The sequence below is a fragment of the Taudactylus pleione genome, unplaced genomic scaffold (genome assembly GCF_031769625.1).
Source record: "Taudactylus pleione unplaced genomic scaffold, aTauple2 ptg000006l, whole genome shotgun sequence".
NCBI classification, from domain to species: domain Eukaryota; kingdom Metazoa; phylum Chordata; class Amphibia; order Anura; family Myobatrachidae; genus Taudactylus; species Taudactylus pleione.
In genome coordinates this window covers 2,973,753-2,986,748 of record NW_028284409.1, presented here as the reverse complement: position 1 = coordinate 2,986,748, position 12,996 = coordinate 2,973,753, and the positions used below count along the sequence as shown (strand labels likewise).

General features: G+C 38.9%; 1 protein-coding gene across 7 annotated transcripts in view; it reads right to left on the bottom strand.

The window, feature by feature from the left end:
• Positions 1-2,141: 2,141 nt before the first annotated feature.
• PTPRK (protein tyrosine phosphatase receptor type K) overlaps positions 2,142-12,996 on the bottom strand; it is a 437,401-nt gene continuing 426,546 nt past the window's right edge. For all 7 annotated transcript variants that reach the window (XM_088452079.1, XM_088452101.1, XM_088452086.1 and 4 more), the window contains one exon: positions 2,142-3,299. In XM_088452079.1, coding sequence (XP_088308205.1) covers positions 3,246-3,299 — 54 coding nt within the window. In that variant the 3' untranslated portion in view covers positions 2,142-3,245. The remainder of the gene's footprint in view (positions 3,300-12,996) is intronic.

Here is a 12,996-nt window from a genome sequence, read left to right as displayed (position 1 = left end):
ACAACAGCACCTAACACTTGTTTGCTTATGTCCTGCTGCTTGTGTTATGCAGCTATGTCTATAAACCATGTCCTTGTCCTGTATTGTATTGTATTGTATTGTACGGCTAATAACTGTTTTTCTTGCGTGCTCATTTATGTACTGTGTAAGGCGCTGCGGAACCTTTGTGGCGCCATATAAATAAAGGATAATAATAATACAAGACTTTGGGGGAAATGTAGCAAGCTTGTATTAAACCTTGGAGAGATAAAAAGGAGAGAGATAAAGTACCAACCAATCATCTTATTTTTCAAACACAGCCTGTAAAACAGAAGCTAATTGGTTGGTACTTTCTCTCTGTAAAGGGGATATGTATTAAGCTTTGAGAGCGATAATGTGGAGCAGTTTCTCAAATCAACCAATTAGTGTCTATCATATCAAATAATGTGCTAGTTAAATGCAGTGACGTGCAGTGAGGTAAATGGCTGGGAGGTACTAGCTAGTATCAGAGCCAGATTTACAGATACATATATGAACCTGAGGGTTCATGTGGGCATTATACAAAGGTGCAGCAGTATAGAGTACTGGAAATTTGGTGTGTTTTGATCAGGGATGTGTGGAAAAGGTAGACAGGGTAGGCAGTGCCTCCCCTGCCATACACTTTTTTTTTACTCCAGAGCTTTGACTATAAAAATGATTAGAATAATACAAAGATGATATTTATATTTTCTTAATTTTTTTCTTATCATATTTATAGTCAAAACTTTGGAGTATACCTAAGTATGACAGGAAACACTCTCCTAACCTGTCTCACCTCAGGACCGCACATCACTGGTTAAATTACATTTAGTAGCCGACTGGTTGCTTAGGGCCACTTCTCCACTTTATCTATCTCCAAGGCTTTGTTGCTACTGGTTAGTATAACCACTTAACTGACACATTTTTTGGGGTCAAAACCACACAGAAATTTGCAGTTTTTATTTTTTAAATTTAATTAAGATTAAAAATAATTTTTTAAAATACTCATATATATATTTTTAAATAAAATATGTCCATAGGCTTCCACTGAAATTTAAATTACCACCCCCCCAACAATAACAGACCGCCGCATCACTGCAGGCTTGTCCCGGAAGTCAGAAGAGATCTGTTCTGCACTTGTGCAAAACGGATCTCCTCTGCAGAGGCCAGGGGACAGAGCCGCTGACGTGGTCACATGTGTTGGGACCTTGCCAGATGACGCACTTCTGGCTCCGGTCGCATCACAGGCAACCACGCCAGTTAAGTGGTTAATGTATATTACTAAAAATATTCTTTTTTCTGACCCTTAATGCTACAGTGTGTCATTGAACATTATAATAAATGGCCACAATTCTCACCATTACTGCTACTGGCATATCTCACTGCAGCTACAGTTGAGCATATTTATAGGAATTAGCAAAGGCATAATCTATTTGCTTTGTATTATTAATTGCATATACAATTTTGCTGGCAAAACTGGCATAACATTGGCATGTTGGGTAATTGTTTAGTATAATGATTAGCATGAAACACCATACATAAGGAAGTAGAATTACTGCAAATAAAAAAAAATGTACTCAATTTGGGATTGAACCTACAAACTACTCTAAAGATGACCCTGCCCAAATGACCTTATTATCTATTTTCATTTTCTTTGTATAATGTTTGTATCAAGTGTTGGTGTCACAGATAATGTTTATTTGAAGAGATACCATTGGCTGATATTATATGGGGAGCACTGCTGGTTACAGTACAAGTGTCACTGCTTGGCAGTATATGCTGACAGTACATTAAGCGTACACAGAAAAACACAAAGGTATGTGTTTATGGAAGTTGGTGGACTTGGGTCCTCTGTGGTCTTGGTCCATTGCTGATTCTGCCACCACAATATAGTGTTTTTATTTACCTTTGCAAACATTCCCAGATACAACAATTACATGATATTGCAGTCAGTCACATACTGTAGATGATTATTTATGTAGATGGAACAAAGCAAGGCAAAGCACAGACTCGGGATGACACAGAGCACAACTGGGCTAGCAAAAATATATAAACGAAGATGACAAAGATGGCTGGCATGTATGGGTATAAAAAAAAAAAAAAAAGAAGCTTTTCTGGGAATCATGGGACAAGCCACACTCCTGGAATACAGTATTCATTTATTTCAATGTGCTTTGCTGAGAGAATCCAAAGCTTAAAAGTCTGTAAACATCAAGATACACATTTTGTTACAATGTGCTAAATCAAATGTTCTCATGCCCTGGATGGCAATGCTGCAACCTCCTGATCTGCTTTCCCAATAGTGTGGGCCCGGGCCCGGACTCAGATCTAGAAGTTTGTAAGCATGGATTTCCCACAAGGTGAATGAATAAATTGAGCCATGATTACTAGGATGTTTGTGGAAAACTGTACAGTACTTGGTCCTGCTATTAGAGATCGTCCAGAACCAAACAGATTCGCATAATGTAAATTCACCGGCATGAGATACAACAAAACACCTTTATAGCATTTCTCTTCAGTTAATGCAGAGAACAGATGCCTTTACTTACACTTACATACAAAAATAAACCGTCATTTTCAGCAGAAAGCTTTCCTCAGGAAAAATGATTGTTTCTTCAGCCGTCAAAAGAAAGGAATGTAAATAAGCAATAAATACAGAGTGTGCTTCTCCATATTGACATATTTACAATTGACTCTTTGGCTTATGGTTTGGGATTCTTTTGAAACAATGTATATAAATGGTACGCTCCAGCCATCAGATGTACAAAACAATAGAAAGCCAGGTACAGATTGGTGATGCTTGAAATGTATAGAGAATTAATTTACTGCCAAATCTGTACTGCATTATAAGCATTTCGAAACAAATTTTATTAAAAAAAAAAAAAAAAAGAAAAATGCCACATTGTAAGTATAGACACATGCAACATAATGGCTTCAACGTTGTCTTGTGAGACGGCTGCATATACAAATACATACAAATCCTTGTGGCGAGGAGACATTGTCCAGTTCTGGCCCCCAACACAATGTATGATCATGTGGCACTAGATCCATCAATACTCTATACAGTCATGGAAACAGCTCATATCCTTTTTATGAAGGTACAGAAAGTCATAAGAAAAATATTTTTTCTTTAGGTTTATTTTTTTTTCTTTGCCTTGTTTAAAACATAAAGGTCCCATGTAAAAATTCCTCTCTCCACAGTTGGAGTGATATTTATCTGAGCTTTTAGAGTGGCCTGGCACATCCAACTACGATGACTCAAGGTATTCCAGTGACACATCATAGCAGAAGCGGTACTGTTCCTGCAACGAAAAGAGATAAAAACTATTGTTAATAAAAATAATTAAATCTACTGCTTAGACAATAACATAATACTCTAACATTAGTAAGTCATGGGAAGCCTAGCATCCACAGGCGTAACTAAGTATTTAAAGGCCCCATAACAAAAGTTTGTAAAGGGCCCGTATGTACCACCCAGTGGTGCAAAATGTATATAACGCATTTAACTTTGACAAGGAAGATAGGTCCCCCTCAGCTCTGGGCCCCATAGCAGCTGCACCCCTTGCACCTATGGTAGTTGTGCCCATGCTAGCATCCAATGCACAATGTATCCATCAACTGTTCTGTAGTAGTGTTGAGGTGCAGTAGCACTGGCTTATGCAGAATGACAAGTCCAATAAAGAAACATGTTAAGGGGTGTCAATATAATTATTGAGAAATCTGTTAAAATATTAAAGGGGTTATTATATAGAAGGGGGCTAAAATTAGTAACATATTACGGTAAAAATACATAAAATGATTGATGGGTTTTCCATAGTCTAAAAAATGGTATTACAATGTCTTTATAAAGTAGTAATAATAATACTAGAGTTAACAGAAAAGTTTTTTATATAGAGCTTTTCTCCAAAAGAGATCAAAGTGCTTTACATTTTCAGGCAAGAAACATATTACAAAGGAGGCAGATATATTGTGCACACTACAATGGTTACAATGAGTGACTGTGAAATATAGAACCCATAGAATCATCAGTTCCACAGATTGTTCATCCAATCCATGAAAATACCAGGTAAGGCATCCATCTTGCTACATTCAGTAGGACACTATGGGTAGGACTAGCAATATGAGAGATGGTTACAGTTCAGGGACATATCATGTACGAAATACAATATACAAATAAAATACTACAGAAAGCAGAGAGATTATGGACGGCACCAATGGATACCTTAGTCTGCAGTCAGAAGAGAATGGGAGCTCCCAACAAAACCCCAGACTAGAAATTTAGATGGATCCATTTTTTACGTTCCATTTGCATGTATAAATACGGGAGACAGCTCTTGTTCTATATAACTCACCAGAGAGTAAAATACCTGTCTTTTTCATTAAATGCACCCTATTAGTTGGGTCTGACATTATACTTAACAGCGCCAGATATATTCTGTATTTGCAGTATACAAAAAGCAACAGATGATACACAAGAAAACAAAATATTATTAGTTCCATTTGTTTTACTACCTACACCTGAACAACATGGCAGGGGAAGCAATCTGTAGAAATGTGATCGAGGCAGTGGGAGAAAAAACAAAATATAACAGATACATGGAATCTATGAGTGAACTGATGGAGGGAATGGCTGTATTCAAGTTGTACATGCTAGACAACTAAGAGCGTTTGGGGCAAAGTAGTAGGGTACCAGTCCAAGCTAGGCCAAAGTGGACCACTTCATCATGAGCAGGTCATGATGAAGTGGTCCACAAGGTTTGGCCTGTGTGTAACACGGACCTTGCTGGAGTGTAGACGCTGGGTAACAGATTGGGTCTACACAGTAAAGCCAGCGGTGAACAGGATTTGGGGCGCAGCACAGAGGTTTAATGGACAAGGCAAAGAACTTAAGAAATTACATTAGAAAATAAATAGCAATGAAAAGGCAATTTATGGCAATAGGATAGATTAATATACAACATTTTTTCTGGGAAAGAAGATAAAAATGAACTAAGTTAAAAGAGTAGAATTTGAGTATTTTGAGTTTAAACAGCTATGTGAGGTTTTATTCATACAAGTTGAAACTATGCCCAATTTTCGCAGATTTGATTACATTGGAAATAAGGTTACATTTACTGCTAAACGGTAATTAAGATATAATGTAATTAAACATAATAAAAAATATACAGAATGTTTACCTAATATTTAGTAACATTCTTGGATTAATCTATTTTTATAGTATACCGTTCACAGTAGCCATAAGACACTGTACATATTTTACACTGTACTCTCATAAGACACTGTACATATTGTCCTGTGAATTGTTGGCCACCTAAATACATTGTCATTGTAGGCTATGGCTACTTAGGGCATGTGATTAGCAAATTATCCCTGTACATGGACTTGCAATAGAAAACCTGTGTGTTAGTTGGTTAATCATAGACTATGCATCAAAGACAAGTAAAACTAAACTAAAATGACTGAAGTGCTTGGTGCTGTTTCCATCAGATTAGTGTGCCACAGGTGTCAGCACAAATTAATACATTCAAGTCTCTATATCGCAGGACATTTCTCAGATAAATGTGCTGAGGTGCATGTCAGTGATATAACACCATGCTTTTTTTTGTGTAGTGCAGCAGTATGTGTAAATCACATTAGCTTTGACTTCATAGCAAAACAGCATCATAAAGATGAGTTAATACCAGATCCTCAGCAGGCACAGTGTGTTAACTCTAGAAAAGTTATTTTAGGCTCCTAGATATACAGTACAAATATACAGTGTGTGAGAGTCAGGTTTGCTAATAGGGGGAATTAAATTCCCCACATTAACGTAATTTAACGTGGGGAACTTAAGATATCAACAGTTACTGTTGTACTGTATATTATTGTTTGTTACTGTATGTTATCAATTACAATCATGAAATTTTGAATAAAGTATATATTGTCACCATACATTATATTACAATCCTGAAATTCTGAATAAAATATATACAGTCAGGTGCATAAATATTGGGACATTGACAGAATTTTCATATTGTGGCCTCTATTCACCACCACAATGGCTTTGAAATGAAACAAACAAGATGTGCTTTAACTGCAGACTTTCAGATTTAATTTGAGGGTAATTACATCCAAATCAGGTGAACGGTGTAGGAATTACAACGGTTTCTATATGTGCCTCCCACTTTTTAAGGGGCCAAAAGTAATGGGACAAACTAAACAATCCTAAATCTAACTTTCACTTTTTAATAGTTTGTAATTGCCTGCAAAGGATTTGCAACAGACTGAAGTATGGAATGCATAGACATCACCAGACGCTGGGTTTCACCCCTGGTGAAGCTCTGCCAGGCCTCTACTGCAAATGTCTTCAGTACCTGCTTGTTCTTGGGGCATTTTCCCTTCAGTTTTGTCTTCATCAAGTGAAATGCCTGCTCAATCGGATTCAGGTCAGGGGATTGACTTGGCCATTGCATAACATTCCACTGTTTAGCCTTAAAAAACTCTTTGGTTGCTTTTGCAGTATGCTTCGGGTCATTGTCCATCTGCACTGTGAAGTGCTGTCCAATGAGTTCTGAAGCATTTGACTGAATATGAGCATATATTATTGCCCGAAACACTTCAGAATTCATTCTTCTGCTTTTGTCAGCAGTCGCATCATCAATAAATACAAGGGAACCAGTTCCATTGGCGGCCATACATGCCCACGCCATGACACTACCACCACCATGCTTCACTGATGAGGTGGTATGTTTTGGATCACGAGCAGTTCCTTTCCTTCTCCATACTCTTCTCTTCTCATCACTCTGGTACAAGTTTATCTTTGTCTCATCTGTCCATAGAATGTTGTTCCAGAACTGTCTCTTTTTTAGATGTTGTTGGGCAAACTCTAATCTGGTCTTCCTGTTTTTGTGGCTCACCAATGGTTTACATCTTGTGGTGAACCCTCTATATTCACTCTTGTGAAGTCTTCTCTTGATTGTTGATACATATACACCTACCTCCTGGAGAGTGTTCTTGATTTGGCCAACTGTTGTGAAGGGGTTTTTCTTCACCAGGGAAATAATTCTTCTGCCATCCACCACAGTTATTTTCCGTAGTTTACCGGGTCTTTTGGTGTTGCTGAGCTCTCCGGTGCGTTCTTTCTTTTTAAGAATGTTCCAAACAGTTGATTTGGCCACACCTAATGTTTTTGCTATCTCTCTGATGGGTTTGTTTTGATTTTTCAACTTAATGATGGCTTGCTTCACTGATAGTGACAGCTCTTTATATCTCATATTGAGAGTCGACAGCAACTGATTCCAAATGCAAATGTCACACCTAGAATCAACTCCAGACCTTTAACCTGCTTAATTGATAATGAAATAACGAGGGAATAGCCCACACCAGTCCATGAAATAGCTTTTGAGTTGATAGTCCCATTACTTTTGGCCCCTTAAAAAGTGGGAGGCACATATAGAAACCATTGTAATTCCTACACCGTTCACCTGATTTGGATGTAATTACCCTCAAATTAAATCTGAAAGTCTACAGTTAAAGCACATCTTGTTTGTTTCATTTCAAAGCCATTGCGGTGGTGAATAGACGCCAAAATATGACAATTCTGTCAATGTCCCTATATTTATGCACCTGACTGTATATAGATGCTGTAAAACCATTAAAAATAGCATTTTCTGCAATAATTCATTGATACTTCTCACCCTAGAGTAGGTGCACCTGACTGTATGTTCACCACATAGTTGCAGACTAGCTTTTACATTTAGGAAAAGTACATTATGTTTATGGCAAGAAGATATTAATATTGATTAAATATGTAGATGTGAAGTAATCACATCAACCACTCAGGAGTTTTCTATCCTTGTGTAACTTGTACTAAAGGGATAAAAGCTAATTACTGATTAGTGGGCTATGGTTTCCTGCATATTTGAGCAATGCCAGTGAATAAATCTCAAGCTTCTCAAATGTCTAGTAGCAATTATAGCTAATGTATAACTAGTTTCCATATAACTAATTTACATATTACTAATTTCACAATGACTCTCCTGAAAGTGTGAAGATAACTACTGTGTGTGCAGAATGCAATGAAGTGGCTCCTATGTAGGTAGGGGATTACTACAAACAAAATACTGTCTTTTTTTTTCCTTCCTTTTAATAAAAGCGTCAATAAAAAAAAAAAAAAAAAATAGAAAGCAATTATCCAAACAAACCATATTTCTCATTAACTGGAAGTCTCATTTGATGAATGTTTGCTTTGCAGAATTTCCATAATTTGCTTGGTTCCATTATTTCTGCTGCAAAAGTGATGTATGCAATGAATCCCAGGGGCTGGCCACAAATTATCATGAATTGATGAGCATTCTGACATACAGATGGAATGTTGCACTATAGTGTACAGGGCTTTAGTGTGATACACCTTAACATAATGGGCCAAATGTAATAGGGTGAGAGTTCAGAAAAGTGAGAGTTTCTGACACTTTTTAAACTTTGCCAATGTAATAAAATCCAAAAACAAAGTAACAGAGTGAACTTGCATGTTTTTTTAGACTTAAAAAACTCTCAAGATTTAAAATCTCATTCAGATGTTTTCCCATTTTGAAGATAAAACTCAACCAATGTGAGAGTTTACTGCTAAACTCTCACATTTTCTAAACTCTCACCCTATTACATTTGGCCCATAGTGTGTAAAAATGTGCATTTTAAATGTGAACCAAATTTTTTTATTCAACTGATGCAGTTAGATTTTGCTTGCCTGGCTACTAGCAGCATTTACTTTTTGCAAGTTTTCATCTTGTTTTTAGGCTGGTTACCCTTGGCGGTAAAAAACAAAACATTCTTTTGCTAGCATTTTTTTTTTAATGACAGTAAAAGTATAAAATGGGGATGGAATGTATTAATCTAAATGACAGCATACCCACTTCCATTTGCAGCTGTGAGCCATTGCGGCACGGCAGTGTTGGATGAATCATGCTTTTGTCACATAAGAAGCCACAGCTTACAAAGCCCATGTAGTATCTAGGTGGCCCACGATTCACAGGACAATATGGGCCACATGTTATAGGGTGTCTGTTTTGGTAAATTACGAGTTTTGTGGTAAACATGTATTGTTTCACAACTCTCCCATGTAATAGGGTGTCGGTTCATTAGAACTCGCAGTTTTTTGGCATTACTAAAAATCGCCATTTTCAAATTCGCATCCAGATGTTTTGCCATTTAAAACATTCAACTCGCCCAATGTAATAGGGTGCAAGTTTCAAACTTGCACAAAAAAAAGTTTACTAAAAGACACCAAATAATAGACCAGCTTCAGGATAGCGAGTATATCCTGAGCAGATCAGAGTAACACAGAAACATGCACATATATTTGAGATACATGCAGGTTTTCTGTGTGTACTTATGAAAATAGGTTTGTTTTTTTTTTAATAGAAAAAATTCCGTGCAGCCCCTCCCCAAAAGCAAAACCAGCCCGAGCTCTGTCCAGCCTGTCCTGGTTCTCGAAATACAGGGGCCAAAATGCATAGGGGGCCCCTGTATATTAAGTACCAGCACAGGGCTTTGCTGAGCTGGTCCTGGTTGTGGAAAAACAGGGGACAAAACGAGTAAGGGCCCCCAGTAATTTCTATAACCAGCACCGTACTCTTTCTAGCGGGGGTAATGCCACAGCCAGGGAAAACCTTTCACCGGTTTCCCCTGCCAAAGCATTACCCCTGACCGCTAGTTAGCCCAGGCTGGGGATCCCTGGGAGCTGGGGACCCCCCCAATAAAGGGGTCCCCCTCTCCAGGGCACCCCAGGCCTAGGCTGATAGCCTGGGGCTATCCCCGGCACCCGATGAGTGCCAGGTTGATTGTGTAAAAGTGTAGTGTAAAATTAGAAGTGTAAACATTGTCTTTACAAGTAGAACTGCAGGTCCTAGCAAGCCTCGACTGCATGCTGGTACTTGGAGAACCACAAATACCAGCATGCGGGACATTAAGGGCCCACTGGTACCTGTAGTTCACCTGTAAAGAAATGTTTAAAAAAAAGACAATACACACACCATGACAGTATAGCTTTAATACATATATACTCACTCACACATACCCAGCTACATTACCTGGACTGGTCCCCTTCTCCTTGTAGGCATCCTTGGTCTTTGTAAAACATAAAAAAGCAAAAAATCTGACCCACGACCTAGGTACCATCCGTGAAGGATGATACTTCCCCGAATGAATAGCTAAGACGTGGCATTACCCTTTGTAGTTCTGTGTCTCAGCGTTCATTGGCTGAGAGAGGTCAGCCCCCGCCTCTCTCAGCCAATGAATGGCTCCCACCATTGTCAATGGTGAGAACCGCAGACTAACCTTTAGTAACCCCCTACACATTTTGGCCCCTGTATTTTTAGAACCAGGACAGGCTGGACATAGCCCGGGGCTGGTTATGCTTTTGGGGAGGTGCTGTACATAATTTTCTTTTAAAACACAGACAGAAGCTGTCACGGATCTCACTGATCTGTGATGGCTTCTGTATAACTCGCACCTTTTAATGCTAGTCGCATTAAAAGGTGTCTGTTTACAAAAACTTGCTTAGATTCGCATAGTGTAGTAGCCTCGAGCTGAGAAGTTTGCAGGCTATTACATTTGCGAGTCCCAGCACTCGCACCTTCAAAAAATGCGAGACGGTGAGAGTTTGTGCTGTTACTAAAACTGACACCATATTACATTTGACCCTATGTGTCTAAGTAAGACAACCTAGACGGCCAGTGAGAAAGGTATACTATAAAAGTAGTTCAGGCCAAAAACGTTACTAAAGTGTCCTTCACATTAAGTTAAATGAACACCATATTCTATTTATTTATGTATTTTAAATATATTACATCATCATGTAGCAGTATTTACACACTTATTTCTAATTTAATACCACAAACTCCAAAAGAAATTTGCAAAATTGGGCATTTGTGCTGCTTCGCTGACTCCCCAAATGCAGACTGGTTACACTACATGTCAAATGTAATCACATCTTCTAAACACAAGTTGGTAAATAAGTTAATTGAAAACAATTGTTTATTAATGGTCTCCCTAAACTACAGAACCTTTAGTAGTTTATGAAAACTTCCATAAATACATTGTATAAATAAAGTTCAAAGCTTGATAAATGTGCAACCTCCATACTAAAGTGACTTTATTTTACTTATACATTATATAGAAGTACATATGGCAAATTATAAAGGGTAATTCCATCTTGCAAGATGATCAGTAATAAATAAAATACATGCATAATGGTGTCTGTGTAGCTTTTTACTATAGTAGACCCCAAAATATCCTTAGTAAATGCTTCAGCTAGAGTTACACACTAGACGAAATGTTGTTCCATTGGCCTGCATGTAGGAACGATGGAATGACCCAGATGCCGACACCGGCAGGTGGTCAATGCATCATGTACCAACCGCCTAATATATCGTGCGGACGGGCGTCACATCGCCAGGTACACACATTGGCAAGTGTAACCCAGTTTAACAGTTTTCTGAATTGACAGGTTGTGAAAATGTTGTAGTGACATCATAACTTTTCATGCAACACCTGAGGTAGGAAGCTACACGTACCATCACATTTCCCACATATACCATCAAGCAATACGTGCATCCAGTAACAGCTGCACTAAATTACATTCAAAATATGCCTGTACAGTCAACTCCATGCTGCCTTCAACATTATTTGACCTGTTAGGTTTTAAATACTAACAAAGGTGGTGACTCTCACCAATGATATTAGGATCACAGATTGCAGCCTGGAAAATAAGTGCCATTAGCTTATCTCCTATAGGAAGTCTTTTATAGGGAATCAGTATGTTTTACCCCCGGCGGTTGGAATCCCGACAGTGGCTGCCCGACATGGATGAAAATCCCGATCGTCCCCAAGGTAAGTATAGACTAACCTAATTCCCTCCCCTAACCATCCCTAAGAGGTGCCTAACCCTAACCTTCCCCCCAGCGCCTAAGCCTAATCCCCCCTTCCGCACCATCCAAACCTAAGTCCCCCGGGGAGGGGGGTGTCTAACCCTAAATCCCCCCCAGGGGTGCCTAACCCTTCCTCCCCCTAGCCTATCCCTAACCTCCCGGGGGGTGCCTAACCCTAAGTCCCCCCCGGAGCCCTAAACCTAACCCTGCCCCCCCCCCCAGCGGCTGTCCGCGCTCGGCATCCCTTCGATTGGGATGCTGGGTGCCGGTCTCCCGGCGTCGGTATAATGACAGTTGTCTAGATTAGATGCCCATCAATTAACCCTCGCTGGGATTAAGCAGTCGGGAAGCTAGCTGTCGGGATTAGGTCCGCCGGCTTCCAGACTGCATACCTTTTATAGAAGGGTATTCTCGTGTAATGGATTGTCAATTGGGTCCTTTATTTATAATCAACACAATCCACCATGGTATTAACAAATGAGGATTCAGCCTGCCATTCAAAAAACTTTTGCTGATATACCCAATTGGAGAATCCCACTGTGCAGGAAGAACCACTGCAGTGGGACTTTTTAATTACTGGCTGCTCAGAACAGGCATTTGTCAAGTAACAAAGTGGAAAGTGGGAGATTATTTCATCAAATCTTATGAACACAAACAGGAAATAATTAACCCACATCCAGTTTGTCCAAAACAACATGGCTGGAGAATCAAAGTATGGTACAGGGATCAAACTGGTTATTTCTTCCAAGATCTTTGCTAGATTGCACCCAAGAGAGCAGCATGTATCGGCAGAAAGATAAGGTCCTCCCTCAATAGCCTCCTGTTTTCTACATTGGAAGTCTACAAGTTTCAGTTTGAAATCCAATGCGACAGTTTGAGAGTGGGCAGCGTGCAGTCTAGACCGTTATTTATTTTATATACTTTTACAAGAATTGATAAAGTAATAAAAGAAAACTAATGGGGAAGGATACTAAAAATTCTGGTGACGACAAAATCAATAAACTGTAACAAGACCTTGGCAAGAAGAGGCTAGGTTTGCATTCAAGATTCTGAACAAGCAATTTAACTTTTGTATAAAAGCAAGTTTCAGTGC